This window comes from Chaetodon trifascialis, chromosome 15, assembly GCF_039877785.1.
Source record: "Chaetodon trifascialis isolate fChaTrf1 chromosome 15, fChaTrf1.hap1, whole genome shotgun sequence".
NCBI classification, from domain to species: Eukaryota; Metazoa; Chordata; class Actinopteri; order Chaetodontiformes; family Chaetodontidae; genus Chaetodon; species Chaetodon trifascialis.
The window spans coordinates 667,846-688,624 of record NC_092070.1 but is presented as its reverse complement, the minus strand read 5'-3'; the positions used below and the strand labels follow the sequence as shown (position 1 = coordinate 688,624).

Sequence of the window (20,779 nt, the reverse complement as noted above, 5' to 3'; positions counted from 1 at the left end):
AGAAATGTCCTCAGCTTTCATCCCACAAGTGATGGCACTGACTTGGAGTACTAAAAATAAAAGCCAGCATTCAATAATGAGTCTCAAATAACTGGCCACTAATAAGGATTAAAAATAAATAAATAAACATTGAGGAGGGCTGGAATTAACTGTACTTCAATGGCTCATAAGGTGAATTTATCCACATCATTAAAGAGTCATGTGATACTCACCACTCTGGTCTCACTGGTCTCACTCACTTCTCTTTCAACTGTTTTCATTCCCTAATTACTTCCCATCTCTTCTCTTTACCAAATCTGGTTCTAGTTAATGACATTTGACACTTCCTGTATTTATGTCATGTCTATGTTATACTTCCTGTATTACATTTCACTGTGATTGTACCTTGTCCCTGACACGTGACAAATAGAATTGATTGATGCAGTAGAAGTATCAGTGCAGGATATGTTGAGTTCCAGAATAGTACTTTACCATTGAAAACAAAAAAGGCTTGTAGCAAACTTGGAACTTGAAGCAAATGGAAATAATAAATGAATGAAAATAGCATATGTATTAACAAGAAACTCAGAACAGCAAAGTGGCATATATGACATGTAATGTATGACATGTAAATGGATAATGCCATGAAAATATAGATAATTCTGAATTTATCAGGACAACACATAAACATGGAGGAAGCGTTGAGGTTGTATCAACAATAAATTAAAACAGGAACAGATCAGAAGACACCTTACTAAAATAAGGCCAACTATTTAACAACAACTAAGTAAAACGGAAAAAATACTAATAATTTTACAGCTCTTTCCATAAATAAACATAACATATTGGTTTCGCAATGTGCCATTTCATCTTGAAGATTTGGGAAAATTGTCATCCAACAAATTCCACCAAACACATCCTGACTCACCTCCAAACCGGCATCTGTGATGGTGGACCTCTTGAGGCTGACTGAGCGAACACCTTTTTTGGACAGTGGGTAGTTGTCGATGAACTCACAAATGTCCAGGTCTGACACACCTACTAAGCAGAAAGACTGGAAACCACGTAGGGCAAAGGCCTGCAGACTGACAAACTCCTTCTCCCCACTGGGCAGCAGGGTATACAACTCCTTTGCATGCAAGATGGGTGTTACACCCTCCCAGAACTTGGGTTGGTACAGCACCTTGCGCCATGTCTTGCATACCTGTGCCAAGACACATTTTTCAGCTGTGGTGAAGTACCAGAGCAATCGGTTGAGTAGCTTCTCATCCAGCACAAGCTGGCGCTCCAGCAGCATGGGTTTGGGTAGAGTGAGAGGGGGAAGCTGACGAATGGATGGCTTCAAGCCCACCAGAGGCATTTCAGGCTCCAGGTCAGAGGCCAAAAGAGGGGCTGCTGATTTGGGCATTCCAGGGCCATCCAGGTGATGATGGTGGTGGTAAGGAAGAGATGATGGTGGAGGGGGAAGGATGGAGGGTACTGAGGAGGACTGGCACAGGCGGTTCTTGGCAGCAGGTGTCCCCTTGGTGATACTTGCACTGCCCAAACCGTTGGGCTGGCTGGGGGGCAGCTTGACCATGCCATTGCGAGTCATGCAGGGAGACTTCAGCTCACTAGGGGTTGACATATTCAACATTGGGAACCTGGCAAAGAGACAAAAGATCCATAGCGTGCTGTTAAATGCTGAAAATTTTGCAAAGACTAATTTATAAAGGCCCAGGGTGTGTCTAAAGATTTACTTAAACTCCTCTGAATTATGACCTTACAACCAATGCTGATCTAATGCAGCTGAACTTATAAGTATAAGTAAATGAGTAAGCAGACAATCCCTCTATTTCATTGAAATGTGACGAGTAATTACTGTGACTAATTACTAAAGTATCTATGATAAAAGAACTTTAGTTGCCTAGACATAAATATTGCAGCTCTATATGCTAATTGACACTAAGACTCACATGCAGTTTCAGGAATTTTAAAAGCATTTTCTTTATGAGTGGGTGACCAAGTCATTTAAGGATCAGATTATGCACATTTCCCCAAGCTTCAGTATTTTAGCATACACATGTTTTGTTTGGGATCTCTACTAGGATTTAAAAGAGCTTTGGGGGTTATAACAGTGCTGAGCAACATGTAGACCAATATTCCCCCATGAAATTGATTAGCAGAGTTGATAAGTGTTGAACAGCACAACCCCCCTTCTCTGGATGTGTGTTCTGCACACACCAAATATCAATACAGTACTGTGGTGGAAATAATGGAATAATAATAATAATAATAATAATAATAATAATAATAATAATAATAATAATAATAATGGAACTATAACAAGAACAGGTGATATCTTTAGGAGCTACTGATTTTATATACAAGTCCAGCAGTTGAATATCAAGCTTTTGACTAAGCAGACATTAACAGTAGAGAAATGTATTATGCTTCAACAGTGCGGAAGTTTCTATAGCTGTTTTGATATTTTTTTAATTTTGGATTTTTATTTTAAAACATTTTGCAAATGGAATCTATTTCAAAGGAACAAAGTACAGTAATTTTATGGCATATCAAGTGGGTAAATTCTACAATTGTACCAGATCCATCATAACTGAGCAACCTGCATCCACCGTGAAGTGAACTCTCAAAAAAAAGCTTGTAAGTGGACGTTCAATTAAGATTCTAAATTAATGATATAAAATTGCATATAGAATGTTTTATCTATATAATCCTCCACCTCTAACAAATAAGATAAAAAAAAACAGACAAGGTTAGCTCCATGGTAAACCCCTCAAATCCGCAAATTAAAGCAAACTTCAGAAAAAACATAAAGAAAAAGGTGTCCCCGTAATTTGGAAGAATTTCGTTTTGTCTTAAAACGTACAGGAAAGCCCTCTGCAGTGCCCCTTGTGTTTTACTCAGATTATTGGGAAAGCGATAAGAATATACAATTGCTGTGATCTTTTCTTATTTTTTTTCCTGGAGAGCATACTACAGAGTTGTTTCATTTTTCACGACTACATTGCCATTTGCCAGTAATTTGGTGCCCCCCTTGTACATTTGTTCTTGTGCTGACACTGAGCTGAGTAAAACTGTTATAATTATCATCAGCATCCTGTTTCAATAGGCTGCTTTTCTTTTGTTCTTTGCATTCAACAGAGCTGGATGTTGTATCCAAGTGAAAACACACAGAGTGTAAGTGCATGCTGTGGCCCATGGCCTCACCTAGCCTGTTCTCTATGATCTCACTGTATCAACAGCAGGAGGACAGCTCACAGGCTCAAACTGCTCAGTTATGTAATATGCTGACTATAGGGCTTCACACAAAGCAACATTTCTCTGTCCCAATCTACTGACACAACCACTTGCGCTAATAACACCTGCTACATCCAATTACACATGCATTCACTTATACATACTATCGATTAGTTTCCAAGAGTATTTTTCAATATGACCTCTTTTGGCAGCGTTTTACATTTTATCACTTTAAAGCATTTGCTGTTGGTCCCTTAGCAGATGGAGACTGGCTCTGCCTCCACTGTAACATCACCGAAGTTCATCCATTACATAATTCAGCGATGTTTTCAACTAGACTGGCTACAGCAAGCATCAAGCAGTCAGATGTTATAGGCCAGGCTAAAATAAAATGAGGTTCATGACAAAGTAATGAATGCATAGCGACAGCAAAATCTGTATTTACCCCACCTCCGTCTGTTATGTCATGTGGCCGTGGTGTCTGTATCAGGCAGGGAGGCTCTACTCCCTCTGATCCACCAGAAGCAAGAATAATAGGACTTCCGGCTGTTCACAATAAAACCCTTGTGTACACTGAGTACATTGTAAAACAAAAACTTAAAATTGCCAATGTTAATGTGAAATTTGGTGTGTCTAGCAAGTGATTTCCTCCAATCAACTTCATTGATTTCCTTTCTTTTTCTAATGTAAAGACAGTTACATGATGGAAGCTTTTATGTGTCTTTTTATAGGTAGTATAAGCATGTCTCTCGAATGAGTCGTGATCTTCTCTCAAAATTAAACAACACTGTAATAAAGATAGCTATGTACTTCAACAGCTCCCCCTGACTCATAGTGAATCAGTGAAAAATTGTAGTCTGAATACACAGCATAAGAAAATTTGATTTTCAGTACATAAATGTGTGTTCATTCAAACAACTGCTTGTTATTTAATGCTATGTTATTTCTACTAAAATAACAACATAACAAAAAAAAACTTACCACTGCAAGGCCGAGGTGCAAATGCAATCCATACAATGTGCTGATATTCAGTAAAGATATCTGTTTTTACCTAATATAAATATGGGTTGTTCAAGTCTAGAGACCAAACAACCAAGACAGCTGAAAGAGACACACCTCTGATTACTGATTATATGTCTATTCTGTTCCATGGGAGCACTAAAAGACGCATTATCTAACAGAAATGCACGAAGAATGAAAGCATTTCACCCCCTTAATCCTGGTATTAAAATAGGAGGTGAACCTGAATATGTTATCTCAGTAATACATGTTCAGATTTTAATAATAATAAAATAATAACAATAATACATTATACTTACATAACACTTTTCACAAAACTCAAAGATGCTTCACAAAACATAAAAATAATTAAATAAATAAAAATAATAACATTTTGCCTTTGTGTTTACACCTGGTATTATTGCGTTCTTATTGTTGCTATCCTGAACAAGATCGGATCTCTTTTCTCCAGAGCAAAACCTGCGCAAATAGTTTGAGGTGCTGGCCCCAGACTGACTTAACAGCCAAAAAATCACAGTTTTGTGAGTTGTTGGGTTAGTGGAAACGTTAGAAACATTGTGTATTAATGTTTATGACAAAGTTTTAATTACTTGTCCCCTCATCAATTTGGCAAACATAATTATACTACTACTAATAATAATAATAACAATAATTAGAATAATTAGAATTATACTAGTAATTAACTTATTCCTTTATTTGTGTCGCAATACCGGCATGTAGCTGACTACTACTACTGTGACTAATAAAGATAAATTATATGTCTTTTGAGCAGCAGACACACAAACTTATTTCTCACTCTATTTCATTCATTTCTAGCCCCTAATGCCTTCATTCTTACAATTACAATTAGTCATTTGGCAGACGCTTTTATCCAAAGTGACGTACATATGAATTCATGCATAGATGGCACAGCACTGGGGGCAGTTTTAGGGTTCAGTATCTTGGCCAAGGATACTTATGAGGATAGGATACAAGAAGGCCAGGGATCGAACCAACGACTTCCTGATTGGTGGATGACCGCTCTACCTCCTGTGCCACAGCCGCCCGATTCTACATGCATTTCTGTTGGATAACACCTCTTTTGGTTCTTCCATGGCACAGAATAGACATATAATCAGTAATTATAGGTGTGCCTCTTTCAGTCTTCTTCCTTGCTTGGTCTCTACATTTGAACAACCTATATTTATGCTAGGTAAAAACAAATCTCTATGTCAATGTTATGTTATATATGAATGCCAGTACCTTATATGGACTGTGATTGCACCTATGCCTACCATGAGCTCTGAACAAAATATGATAATACATTTGCACTGTGCATTAACATGCATTTTTCTTTATCCAGGATAACGTATCCATGGGGTGTTGTATATTGAAGTTCAACGACAGACATTAATTTAGTCTTGCCTCTCCAAAGAAATGTGAAGATTTAAGATAAACAACCATCAGCCTCTGACTTTAAATTAATTGTTAGTGTGGAGTGTCATTCTCCCTGCATTTTATGTTCTGTTTCAATATTTTTCCATAAATCTCCCAGATTTTTTGACCTTTCTTCATACAGAGGTTGGCTGTAAGGTTGATAGGAGGCACAACCTCCGATTTGATGTATTTCCTTCCAGTACAGCAGGTGGCACTATGTAGAATATTAGCTTCAACATCTGTTAACGAGGGGTCATTCACTCAAATGGCACCCACAAATAAAACAAGAAGAAAAAGAAGTATCTCACGAAATGGGAGGTGGCTTACCCGTACAGCGATGTCGAAGTCATGGTTTTTGAAAAATGTGCCACACAAATATTTGCGTATCGCACAGAGGGAAAGGGGACAAATAACCTAAGAGGTGCAGAAACATTCTCCACCAATGTCTGTATGTATATTATTCTCCCATCCATTTTCATAATCATCCTCTCCTCTCCTACTAATTATCTCTCTAACCATAAGCCTCTCTCGAAATCACATCAATAACGTGTCAGCAATGTGTACATATCATTCAAGTAATACCTAAATGAACTCAGTGCTGAATTTATCTGCCCCTTTGTGTTTTCATCAATATAATACAGGAATGTTAACAGCATTTCACATTCAACTAGCTATCTGATTCTGACCACCTAGTTGTAGTCGCTTAATGCAGGAACTAGTAAACCCAATCCTGGTTGCTCTGATATTTTAAATGGTGTGGTTGCCTAGTAGTGATTTCAGGATTCACTGTTTGTTCCCTTGTTTAAATGTAAGGGGTAAGTGGACAGTAGTAAGGGTGGTGGGAGTCTATTCTGAAGGCAAGAATAGTTGTTCTAATGAAAAAAAAAAAAAAAAAGGAAAAACATACAGGAGACAGTTTTCAAATTCAGCTACGATACTTCTGAAGAAGTATGCATCCATCATATTAATCTATGCTGCTCCATGTGTCAAAATACTCACACTACAAATCAAGCTGATTTATTTTAATTCAATTCAATTTCAATTCAATTTATTTGTATAGGGCCAAATCACAACAGAAGTTGTCTCAGGACACTTTCCATATAGAGCTGGTACAGACCTAGCTCTTTTTTCTACAGAGAACCAACAATTCCCAATTCCCACAATTCCCACAATTTTAGGGAATGTAATTTCCTAACTGCATGAAAATCAACTAGCAAATGACTAAAACTGTCTGTATTATCTTTTGTCATACTTAAATTATCATTATGAACACTGAGCAGGCTTTTCACATCAATCTTCACTAAAAAATACAAAAATAATGTCACACTGATAACAATGAATGCAAGCATGAATTCATAATGCAATTAGGTCCCAGTCTTCCATCACTCTACTCACAATAAGTGCAAGACTTATATAAATATACTATATATCTTAGATTGCTAATAACATTAACTGTTTTTCGCTCTCTTTAAAGCTACTAACATAGTTTCCTATACAAACACTTCAGGGTTCAGCATCTTGCTCAAAGATGCTTCAAGATGTGAAACCCAAGATCAAACCACCAACACCTTAAATTGATAACCAAATTAAGTGAGCAACACCCAGGGCTGGATTATGTAATTCAGAACATGTGAATGCACCTTGTTTTCTATTTATTTCAGCCCCATTCAGACTAAGCTCACTTTTTCTTCTTGCCCAAAAACTGAGCTTGTATAGAGTGTACAGTGAGTGTGTTCAAGCTAAACAGAGCTTCTCCAAAGCAATGATATAACATGTCCATTGAGGGTCAGGAATGTGTTGCAATAAAGTTAAGAGGACAACCTTTAGTCGCCTCTGACTTTCTCTTTGATCACTCATTTTAAATGTCAATAAGGCTGAAGAGTATACAGAGTACACAGTATACAGTGCACTGCCACTTTGCAGGGTAACCTGCTGTGTGTAGCAGTCCAGTCACAGTCAACTGTGTTGCTGCCAAGTAGTGCCACTTTCTATCATCTAACTTTTTCTGTGATCATGCATTTTAAACAATGATATAGCCAGTGATACACCGCAATAGTTGTAATTAACCTGTATTTATGTTGGTTTTATCAGACGATGTTGTGATCATGAAAAAAGGATTTGGTCAGCCGGGCTGTCTGTCCCACTCCTTGACCAGATGCTGGCTGTGACACACAGTTTTGTTGCTTGCCAACTGAAAAGAGGACAAAGAAGAAGAGATTTAGCCATTTTCACATTGTTCAGGTGATTCACTGTGGATAAAGGTCACTACTAAAACAACATGGAAACAAATATTATAAAGTGCTTCACAAGACAATAAAACCAAGATAAACATACAATAACTCAAAACAGAGGAGGAAACACACACACACACACACACACACACACACACACACACACACACACACACACACACACACACACGCACAGTGCACACACACGCGCACAGGCGCGCACACACACACACACACACACACACACACACACACACACTACATACGCTCATAACACATATATGCAGACATTTGTGCATAAATGTGTGTTATACTGTATCTGCTCTTCTTGCAGATATATAACACAATACAATATAAAATTTCCATTAAAAAAAGTTTTTAAATGTTTTTTGAAAAGTTACAGAAGTCGATGATCTAATCTCTACTGGAAGTTCCAGAGATTGGGGGTCTGTACAGCAAAAGCCTGATCCCCTCTGGTCATAAAATTAGACCAGGAAACACCAAGAAATAGGTGATTAGATAATCTAGGATCATGTTCAGAGTCACAGGATGTTAAGCGATCTGTTATATAATCTGGGCCCAGTCCAAGTAGCACTTTAAAAGAGAGTAATATAATTTGATAATCAATTCTAAAATGTACAGGAAGTCAGTGCAATGATGGTAGGACAGGTGTAATGGGCTCCCTTTTGTTAGTGCACATTAAATTATCTGGCAGCAGAATAGTGAAGCAGCAAAAAAATAAAAGCCTGTATGCCTGTCTCCATGTCACTGAAGGACAGAAGATATATGTAAAGTACCAGTCAAAAGTTTGGGCACACCTTCTCATTCAATGATTTTTCTTTTTTTTTCTCTCTCTCTCTCTTCATTGTAGATTAATACTGAAGACATTCAAACCATGAAGGAACACATATGGAATTGTGTAGTAAACAAAAATGTGTTAAACAGTGTATGTTTTATATTTTAGATTCTTCAATGTAGCCACCAATTGCTTTGATGACAGCTTTTTACACTTTTGGCATTCTCTCAATCAGCTTCATGAGGTAGTCACCTGGAATAGTTTTCCAGCAGTCTTGAAGGAGTTCACAGAGGTGCTGAGCACTTTTTGGCTGCTTTGCCTTCACTCTGCACTCCAACTCATGCCAAACCATCTCATTAGGGTTTAGGTCAGGTGATTTTGGAGGCCAGGTTATCGCTCTCTTTCTTGGTCAAATAGCCCTTACATAGCCTGGAGGTGTATTTGAGGTCATTGTCCTGTTGAAAAAGAAATGATGGTCCCACTAAGCACAAACTAGATGGGATGGTATGTTGCTGCAGAATGCTGTGGTAGCCTTGCTGGTTGAGTGTGCCTTGAATTTTCAATAAATCGCCAACAGTGTCACCAGCAAAGTACCCCCACACCATCATACCTCCTCCTCCATGCTTCACGGTGGAAACCACACATCTAGAAACCATCTGCTCACCTTTTCTGCATCTCACGAAGATATGGCAGATGGAGCCAAAAATCTCAAATTTGGAGTCATCAGGCCAAGGGACAGATTCCCACTGGTCTAATGTCCATTCCTTGTTTTTCTTAGTCCAAGCAATTCTCTTCTTCTTCTTCTTCTTCTTCTTCTTCTTCTTCTTCTTCTTCTTCTTCTTCTTCTTCGCATCAATTCCACCTTGAAGGCCTGATTCACTCAGTCTCCTCTGAACAGTTGATGTGTCTGAGATGTGTCTGCTACTCAGGGCCAGATTAACACTTCGCTGATTAACACTTCACCTGGGCAACAATATTCAAGGGCCCCATCATCACGACCCCAGGATCACCATAATCAGGCAAAATACAGAATAAATTACAGTAATATACAGTAAATATACTCAAAACTCAAACTGTCATCAAGTGCATTTTGATGTACAGATGTGCAAATGCTCATAGAACCACAAATGCACCACATGTCCTCTTGTCAAGACCACTCACTCGCATATGTGACCCACTACATACTGTAGAGAGGGAGGGAAGTGACCTGCATTTTCACAAAAAAATAAATAAGCAACCACTTTCAAAGCATCCAATATTTATTTAACAACACTTACTCCCAACACAACTGTATTCAATTTATAGAGCCATCACAGAGGAAGTCCACAGACAAGATACAAACAAAAATCCAAGTAACATTTTGGTCTTCAGCTCATTTTAAACAAAAATCACCTGTCACCTCAGAATTCAAGAGGACAATCATATTATAGTGCAATATAAACATTTTGAAATCTGACAGTTTTCTCTCAACAACAATAAACTATTTACATAATTTTGGTCCTAAGCACATTTCAACTTGTTTTAAAACAGAAAACAACCTGTCACATCACAACTCAACAAGACAGGCAAGGGTTAAACATTTTAGTGCAACATAAAAATTTGGAGATCTGTCAATTTCCCTCAATAAGAAGACAAAAAGATGCCACATAATCTGGCAATATACACAAATTTCTCCCTAAATAAGGGAAAACTGCATGTTTAAATTTGAAATGCTTGATTTCATTTGGCAAACACATCTTAAAGTGGATCAGATAAGTGGAGCTCAGCTTAGCAGCTTGCACACACACATCACAATCATCACAGTCCCTCTCAAATAAAACTCTAAAGAGGTCACACACGTGCGTATGCTTCGATGCGCTTGGATAGGCACGAACAAAGTCTGTCATTGATGACATAATATGTTTCAACCTTAAATCTCTGACTACTATCAATAAGAGCTACTTCGCTGTCATCACCAGACTCATCTGCAAATTTCTTTCTTTTTCTCACACGTCGAGTGTCAAACTGGTAGTTTTGTGTAGCAATGATAGCGCGTGCTGATTCTTCGAGCTCTGCAAACTGTTCTTGTAGAGTGCCAACATATGAATGCAGTGACCGCAAAAGGCCAAGAGCAGTAGCTAAATCCATATCGCTTTTTTGGAGTTGGTCACTTGCCTTAAATCTATGCAGTACCCGGTCCCACAACATAGTCATTATTACTGTCTCCAGTTTATCAAGTTTTGTGACCAATGCCAGTCTGAAGCTATTTTGGCTAATGTATCTCTAATTGCTCCGTAATATTCATTGAGAGCTTTTGTGGAGTCTGCTCTGCAACTCCATCGAGTGGTGCTGAGGGATTTTAGAGTGTATCTAATGTAATGTTCACTGTTATGGAAAACTGTATTCCAGCGATGTGTTGATGCGCTGCAAAATGTATACAGAGACTGCAGCAGTTCAAAAAAAGAGTTAACCTCCTCACAGCAATTATCAATGCAGTTAACGCCTACAAGGTTCGGTGAATATGCAGCACACGGTGTATCATGAATTAGTGGGTTTCGTTTTTTCAAGTGCACCTGGAGCCCGCTGTATTTGCCAGACATGTTGCTAGCATTATCATAACTTTGGCCACAACAGTTTGACAAGTCTAACCCTAAGCCTTGCACCATTTCAATAACAGATTCAGCTAGGCTAACACCTGTGTGGCTGTGGATGGGCTCAAACCCAATGAATCTTTCCACTACTCTGCCATGTGTACTGACAAAACGAAAAACAAATGTGAGCTGATCTACATGTGGTAAATCTGGTGTTGAATCAACGATTACAGAGAAATTTTTAGCGTGTCTGATTTCCTCTGTTATCACTTGCTTAGTTTTGTCACCCATTAATGAAATAAATTCTTCACACACAGTTGAGGACAGATAAGATGGCTTACCTCTAACCTTTTTGCCATGCTTGTCAAGGTGCCCCTTTAAAAAGGGGTCAAACTCCGCTATCAGTTCAAGCAGTCCCAAATAGTTCCCATTTAATAACAGCAACCACACATCTAAGGACTTCTTTCCAGTACTGCTGTTCTGCCTCACACTGTCGGGCAAGAGAAGCGTCCACTCTGCATGCATATTTAGACCTGTGCAATAAAGAAAGCATGTTTTGTCTATGTTCTGCACTCTTTTCGTGATCACTAATCCTCTCCGGGTGTTTCCAATCACAGAATCCGCTGATAAATGCATGTTTTTGGGATGACAGGAGTTTGCAGGCATAGCAATAAACTAATCCAATTGATGGCGAGTAAAGCAGCCATTCCCTTGGCACAATTTGGTTGTCTGGGAGATGACAATGAAGTAAATCATTGGTGAGGGAGCGTGTCCTTCTCCCAAGTCCAGACTCCCTTACTGAATCAGAATACTTGATAGTCTGGTTCTGGAAAGCTGTAGGCCCTCGGTAGATTGCCTCTTCCCGGAGCTACTCTGTAACGGGCCCCCACAGTGCAGGATCCTCTCCTCTCCTTCTTTCCTTTTTGATAAAGCTTATAGTTAGGGCTGGCTCAGGCTTGTCCTGGACCAGCCCCTAGTTATGCTGCTATAGGATTAGACTGTCGGGGGACATCCAAAGATACACCGAGCTCCTCTGTCCTTCTGTCCCTCTCCATCCGCACGCTCTCATGTCCTACCACGGCGTGTTACTAACTTAGCTCCTTCCCCGGAGTGTCTGTGCTTTGTCGTCTTGCAGGTTCCCATGGACAGTGGCTGAATCTGGATTGTGGATTTCAGCTGCATCTCCTGCCTTGGCCCTGCCTGACATCCACTGCAACTGCTACTGTTGTTATTACATCCACTGTCACTGTTACTGTGACTGCATGTCTGTCTCTCTGTCTCTGTCTCTGTCTGTCTCTCTCTCTCTCTCTCTCTCTCTCTGACTGCATTTCTGTCTGTCTGTCTGTCTGTCTGTCTGTCTCACTCTCCCTCTCTTGCTCTTCCTCTCTCACCCAACCGGTCGAGGCAGATGGCCACCCACCCAGAGTCTGGTTCTGCTCGAGGTTTCTGCCTGTTAAAAGGAAGTTTTTCCTCGCCACTGTCGCCAAGTGCTTGCTCATGGGGGAATTGTTGGTTTCTTTGTAGATAAAAGAGCTTGGTCTGTACCAGCTCTATATGGAAAGTGTCCTGAGACAACTTCTGTTGTGATTTGGCGCTATACAAATAAAATTGAATTGAATTGAATTGAATTGAATTGAATTGAATTGAATTGAATTGAATTGAATTGAATTGAATTGAATTGAATTGAATTGAATCGAATCCCCAGGTAGTAGAGGCGTTGAGGTACAGGGGCTGCTCGCAGACTCGACAAGCAGCTCAGATGGCGGTGAGACTCGAGACCCATCACCGTTTCCCTCAACGGTCACACTCGCAGCACAATCCAGGCCGTCGGTTGAAGATGCTGCCAGGGGCTCTTCGCTCTCCGGGCTGTAAACATTAGTGAGCGATGGCAGTGAAGAAATGTCCTGGCTAGCTGAACTGTCCCCGTTGACAGAAGCTGCTTTAACAGAACAGTTGGCAACGTTAACTGGAATGAAGAAATTTCCTATTTTAGATATATGCTTTAAATTTTCTGTGTTTCTGTGCAACGGCTCCGGTGGACAGTTTAACATATAAGCGAGAGATAACAAGATATTTTGCTTGTGCCCACACTGCCCTGGGCCCTTAAGAGGTCGTGGGCCCCTGGGCAATTGCCCAATTGCCCATATGGTTAATCCGGCCTTGCTGCTACTTGAACTCAAGTGTTTGTGAAGCATTTATGTGGGCTCTAATCTGTGGTGCTGTTAACTGAGAGCCAGTTTCATCATAGCGTTTGATGGTCTTTGCGATTGCACTTGAGGATACTTTCAAAGTTCTTGAAATTTTCCGGACTGACTGACCTAGCTAGTAAGTAATACATAAACAAAGTGCTGAATTTATCTTGGCTACTTTGAAGAATCTAAAATATAAAACATATTCTGGTTTTGTTTGACACTTTTTTGTCCATCCATCCATCCATTGTCTATACCCAACAATCCCTTTCCGGGGGTTGCGGGGGGCTGGAGCCTATCCCAGCTGTCAACGGGTGAGAGTAGGGGTACACCCTGAACCGGTCGCCAGTCGATTGCAGGGCAGACACTTTTTGTTTACTACATAATTCTATATGTGTTCCCTCATGCTTTGGATGTCTTTAAGATTTTTCTACAATGTAGAAAAAAAAAAAAAAACATTGAATGAGAAGGTGCATCCAAACTTTTGACTGTTACTGTATATCTTCTGTCCTTCAGTGACATGCAGACGGATATACAGGCTTTTATTATTTTTGTATGTACATACACTACTCAAAAAAAGTTAAGGATATTCAGCTTTCAGGTGAAATTATAGGCTGAATCTAAAATGCACTATAACCTTTACAGGTGAACTTAATTTAACCTTCTCTAAACTTCCAACTGTTCAATGTTTCTGTACTTTTTGCACAACTTGCTTTTCTCTAACAAGGAGCTGAACAGCAAAATTCACAACAGGTTTATATATAGGTTATAGGTTGTTTTCAGTTACATGATGTTCATTTAGATGCAGGGCCAGAAGTGAAAACTGCAATGGATGAGATGAAAGAAAGTTCTTACTGGGCTGGTTTATATGAAATTATTGGAGAAAGGTACACACAGAAAATCAGAACATATGTTGGATGTGACCCTTATGTTATAAAGAGGAATGATTTTTAAGCAGAACTGAAAGTTTTGCTTGCTATTGAGACAGTAGATATAACCAACTACCTGCTCATTTAGACATCATTCTGCTCTAGGAAACAAATGAAAGCATACAAAAGTATGGAGGCATAGAACTTCCTTGCTAGTGGTTGGGTCTACAACGTCAGTACCAAAGTGCCCCGGGATGACTGTTGTTTTGTTTTGGTGAAGGTACATAGCTTTTATTTTCCTATGGATTAACAGAGCAGCAGACTTTCAGCACCACAGCACTGAATGTTGATATTATGTTATGGTTGTTTGCTACATTAACCATTCGCAAGGTCCAGTGATACAGCACTACAGATGTGGATCATCTCAAAATAAGTCAGGGTACGTTAATTACATTTTTCTGTCATGTGAGACTGTTAATGCCGATTTAATGTGGATTAGCCAAGCAGCAAACTTCATGCACTGCGGTGCTGAATGATGTTTACATTCGGGTTTTTTGCTAGGGTAACCACTGGTAAAGGTCTGATGAAACAGCACTAAAGACATGGATCATATCAAAACAAGACAGGGTATGTAATCTACATTCACTTGTCCCATGTGGTTGGTTTAACAAGTATTAATGGTGTTGCTACACTCTAAAAAGCCCAAAATCAAATTTGTTATTCTAACATGTTACGGCTGCCACCGTTCTTGGGGGTGTTTGTGTGTGTGTGTTCTTGTGCCTGGCATGTGTGTGAGTGGTTGCATGTGAAGGGGTGTGGAAACAGGACTCCTCCGAGCCATCCAGTGCCCAATCGCCTGCAAGCTGTTATTTCCTGCCAGCTTCAAGAGTCGCCTCAGCCTGGCAGTTGGAGGCTGGCATCTTTGGTGACCAGTCCTCGGCACAAGAGAGACTCGATCGTTTTTTGACAGATTTGTCAGAGCTCTGCTCTTTGTATCGTTTTGGCAACCAGACTTCGAACTGAGCTTGGTTAGAGGGGGTCTGATTACACACACACACTTAGTTATATTGTCTGTTAGCCTCAATAGGCTTAGGGGTGCTATTTCCCTTGTATTTTGGTTCTCGTTTTTCATCTGAACTGTAGGCCTCATTTCGGAGGGTTTTATTTCCATTTTTTGTTTTGTGTGTGACTTAGGTAAGCTCCCATTTTTGGAGAGTTCTCTTTTGGTTCTAATTACCTAAGCTCTCATTTTTGAAGAGTTCTCTTTTAGTTATAATTAGTTAAGCTCTCATTTTTGGAGAGTTCTCTTTTGGTTTTGATTATGTCATTTGTTTGAAAAGCACCCACTCGCTCTTTTCGTGGTCTTGGCCTTTTGCCTTTTGTACAAAAACAATTTAACACCACTTGGGTTTAAATAAAACTAACTAATTTTAACCATTGACATCTGATTGGTCTTGTTGTCTGGTTGTCTTTTTTGTTACTTTCTACCTGAGCGAGCTAAAAAAAAAAAAAATAACGTAACATTTTTTTCAAAGTTAAATGAACAAATATTTTGGAAAAAAGGTGAGCTAACTCCAGTTTTTAAGTTTACAAATAAAATGTGCAATTCACTGAAAGTTTTAGGTTGAGAAAACTTCAAAAACTGATTAGGGCATCTTCTGAAGTAACTAAGGCCACTGTGCACGGGTAGACATTGTTGCTTTAATGTGTTGCCTTTCTTGTGTTTCTTGGCTCACTACTCGAAATCTCGAATGTCCTCTACTGCGCATGCGCTCTCTGGAACACCAGTGAATGCGGGGAGAGTTGGAAAGTGCGCACCAGTTCCAGCTACAGCATGCTTATAGTTTCTGCATCAACCATAAATGAACCAGTTAAGTCTATGTTGCACTTGCTAACTGCTTAGTCCGCAAACCCGTTGTCTTTTAATGCAAAAGAAAATTATACCTGCAGCTAGCAGTTTTGCACATATTTTACTTGTGTAGTAGACCTGCTACTGTCAAAGCATGTGCACAACGTTCCTTGCTCATAAGATTTTGAGGTAGTGTGAGTTTTCTTGTCCCAGTCACAAAGTGTTCTTAAAGCATTACAGACTTCGACATTACCGGGGATAATTCTAGCCATTACCATGCCTGCATATAGACTGCATCCGCACTTTCAAATTGGCATTAAAATCTCACACATAAACAGTCTCAAAAATCTGAAGTGCATAGCACATTTGTGCCACCAGGGGAAGGACACCAGAGGAAGGAAATAGTTGAAGAGAAAACACTTGTTGCTGATGTCATGGAGAGGTGTCCTGTGTTGTTTTTGCCAGATCAGGCAGGTATTTTTTTTTTTTATGTGTTGAGTAGATATTTTGTTAAATGGTCCTCTTTTTTGTCAACAAATTGTCTGTAGACAATTTGAGGTTGTTGTATATAACATTTTCTGTGTGCCATAGCTTAGAATATTGAATGTGTCCATGAACACTGTGACCTCTTTTAGATCTGTGCAGAGTTCATCAGAATTACTCGAGTGGAGCTGATGAAGAGCTGATGAAGACTGAATGCTATGGGGATGCACACTCATCACAGCTTATTAAACTGTACAGATCATGCAGTGGAGCACTTGGAACGAACATCAGGATCCTTTTGGACAAGTATGATGAAGTAATGAATTACATGGTATAGCAAGGGTCCTCAGATAGGTTCTCGGACCAAAGACTGGAATTGTGCATTTTCACCACTCCTAATTTAGTGTCACCGAGAACATCAATTCTAAAAATGATTATATGAAAGGAGGTATCATGTATTGTTCTGTTTTTATGGTGACATTAATGTGAGTGTAATGCTATGGGGAGGTTTTGAGATTTATATAAATATGATAGTTGCTACTTTTCAATTTTGAAAGAACTGGAAAGATTGATGAAATTGATCTGTCAAGAATCTGACTTCGTGTGTCTGTCATTATAGTAGTGATGTGCGGATCGATACTGAAATATCGATTCCTCCGATACTAGATCTGTATGCTCTAAAATCGATTCTCAAATCAAAATATCGATACTTTTGATACCTCAGTCATTTGAGGTAATGTATATCATTAACAGGAACACAGTGGAAAGTAACTGAACTATTGAGATGTTGGGCTCTTTTTTCCACTCCGCCGCCAGCACGGCGCAGGCTGCGCCGCCGGCGCAGTAGTATTTTCGAGCGGCGCAGGCAGGCGCACGGCGCATTTGGTATTTTCGTAAACCGAGATGTACAGAGGTGCGCCAAGATGGGCGTTGCAGCGCAGTAGGGGGGAGGTGTCGGCATAATGAGCCGGTGCATTGGAATTTTCGACCATTTCGGTCTGCACCAGCGGCGTAAAAGTGCGCTGAAAGCTCGCCACCTCAGACCTGGTCAACAAGCGCAAGTGGATTTTCGTAAACCGGCGGAGTCGTGCGCTCACGTCACCAACACCTCACAGTCAGGTTTCTACCGTGTCTGGCATTTCACTGTGATCAATTATTAGCAACAGTTCAATGCAACTATCTGAGTCAGCACATACAGTCAGAACTACATTTATATATTTTGATCCGTCTCTCACGTGACCACATCAAAAGCGCGTTTGGCAAGCGTAATGGTCACTCAACCTGACCGAATGTACACAGGTGAAACAGGGATGTGTGGTGATCTGTGACTCAAATTGCCTGGTGACAAACGTATATGCCACTTTTCCCGGGTCGGCACATGACTCGTTCATGGTGGCGAATTCTAGCATCCCTACAGTCTTTCAGAGGGACACCCCTCTGGATGGGTGGCTGCTAGGTGATAACGGCTATCTACTGAAAACGTGGTTGATGACGCCATATATCACATCGTCAACAAGACGGCAGTGTGGTTTTAATGTCAACGTGTAATGGTCACTCACCCTGACCGAATGTACACAGGTGAAACAGGGATGCGAACTAATCGGTTAATGTCGCTGTGCTAAACAGAAACAGCCATGACATCCTACAGAGCATATATACTGCATCTGTCTCAGAGCACTGGAGAGACAGAGAGAGACAGACACATGGAAAAAACGTAAGTGATGATCGTTGTCCGCTATTACCCACGTCATTTCATTCCAAATACAAATGTTATCATTGTAATGCTTAACGTTATCTACAAAGATGGAGTACATCATTGCTTTGAGGAGGATGAGGAGGAGGCCGAAGATTTACCAGCTAAGGACCTCATATTTATCAGAATCAGAATCAGAAATCCTTTATTTATGAGTGAACTATATATATATAAAGCAAATATAAAAACTATATATATATATATATATATATATAAACAAAATATACCACAAAATATAGAACATCATATAAAACAATATATATATACTGAGAAAAAATAAACAGTATATACAAACAGGTGTGCAAAATAATATAAACGGGTGTCAGGAGACATGAGTGACGTCAGTCTCCTGGAAACCTGCCATGCGCCTCGCCAGCGGTGTTCTTAAAGGTGAGGTGAGGAGCTGCTGTGATTGGTGAAGATTTGACTCGGCTGTGCCAAACCCACTCCACGCCTTCTCCCCCCCCCCCTCTTTCCGAGTTGCGCTGCTGGGTGGGAATTGAAATGAGAAGGAGGTGGAGATGCGCTGCCGGCGAAAGTACCAAAATCTGCGCCGCCACGCCCCATCGGCGCAGCGGACCTGACTTTGTGCCGCGCCTGCGCCGCGCCGGTGGCGGAGTCGAAAATAGAGCCCTATGGCTCAGCGGAAACGCAGTCATGTGTGGAGTTATTTCAGCTCCACAGACAGCCACGACGTGGTTTGCGATCTCTGTGGAAGGACAGGAAGGAGTTGTGGCAACAAACCTTGTGAAACACCTCAGGTTAAACCACAACACAGAATACGAGGCATTTCTGGTGATGCGGACAGAGGAGAAGAGCGCAGTGTCAGGTGCTGCTGCTAGGGCAAGACAGACGTCTCTGGCGGAGTCCTTCAGTGCTGCAGGCAGGCACTATCCAGGTACAGAGGGAGAAAATGTGGAGCTTTAGTTGTTCAAATTAATAAATATGGTTATGAAATAAGTAACAAAATAAGTACATGCTTCAACAAATAACTGCATGAGTTCAGCTTGGAGTAATATGTTTATCACTGAGATAATCTCACATACGCAAAAAAGCCTAGATTTATTCAGGTAAGATTTCCTAAAGAATTGATCATTTAAAGTGAATTACATAGACTAGATGTCATTAAATTATACAGAGCAATTGCAACAAAACAGCCATGGTGAACTTAGAAAAATATATGCTAGAAAAGATAAAAAATAACATTTTATCTGAAAAATATATTTGTTAATATTCACAGTCTAATTTGCTTTAACTGTTCAATGAATATTTTAAAATGTAGGTATTGACAAACTGCAATTATTGTGGCATTTATTTAGTTAATTAAATATTTTACTGGCAATTTCAATTTGAGTCACCCAGTATTGTAAAACAGCAAGTGGTTTGTATCCCCTTATTGTAGGCTATTTGGAGATTACATACATAGTTGAATCTAAATACAGTTAGGTCCGTATATATTTGGACAATGACACAAGTTTTGTTTTATTACCTGTTCAATGAAACATATTCCAATTACAGTTACATAACTGACATGGGCATAAAGTGCAGACTCTCAGCTTTCATTTGAGGGTATCCACATTCAAATTGGATGAAGGGTTTAGGAATTTCAGCTCCTTAATGTGTGCCACCCTATTTTCAAAGGGACCAAAAGTAATTGGACAACTCACGCAAAGGCCATTCTAGGGGCAGGTGTGGGCAATTCCTTCATTATGTCATTACCAATTGAACATATAAAAAGCCTGGAGTTGATCTGAGGTGTGGTGCTTGCATTCAGAAGAATTTGCTGTGAAGACAACATGCGGTCAAAGGAGCTCTCCATGCAGGTGAAACAAGCCATCCTCAAGCTGCGAAAACAGAAAAAAAACATCTGCGAAATTGCTGCAATATTAGGAGTGCCAAAATCTACAGTTTGGTACATCCTCAGAAAGAAAGAAAGCACTGGTGAATTCAGCAACGCAAAGAGGCCTGGACGTCCACGGGAGACAACAGTGGTGGATGATAATAGAATCCTTTCCATGGTGAAGCGAAACCCCTTCACAACAGCCAACCAAGTGAAAAACACTCTTGAGGAGGTAGGTGTGTCATTATCCAAGTCTACCATAAAGAGAAGACTGCATGAGAATAAATACAGAGGGTTCACTGCACGGTGCAAACCACTCATAAGCCTGAAAAATAGAAAAAGGCTAGATTGGACTTTGCTAAAAAGCATCTTAAAAACCCAGCACAGTTCTGGAAGAACATTCTTTGGACAGATGAAACGAAGATTAACCTTTACCAGAATGATGGCAAGAAAAAAGTATGGCGAAGGCGTGGTACAGCTCATGATCCTAAGCATACCACATCTGTAAAACATGGCGGAGGCAGTGTGATGGCTTGGGCATGCA

General features: G+C 40.0%; 1 protein-coding gene across 1 annotated transcript in view; it reads right to left on the bottom strand.

Moving 5' to 3' along the window:
- fbxl16 (F-box and leucine-rich repeat protein 16) overlaps positions 1-20,779 on the bottom strand; it is a 113,873-nt gene that overhangs the window by 20,343 nt on the left and 72,751 nt on the right. The window contains exons 2-3 of the mRNA XM_070980231.1: positions 7,723-7,846; positions 908-1,622 (exon numbers count right to left, since the gene is read on the bottom strand). Coding sequence (XP_070836332.1) covers positions 908-1,615 — 708 coding nt within the window. The 5' untranslated portion in view covers positions 1,616-1,622; positions 7,723-7,846. The remainder of the gene's footprint in view (positions 1-907; positions 1,623-7,722; positions 7,847-20,779) is intronic.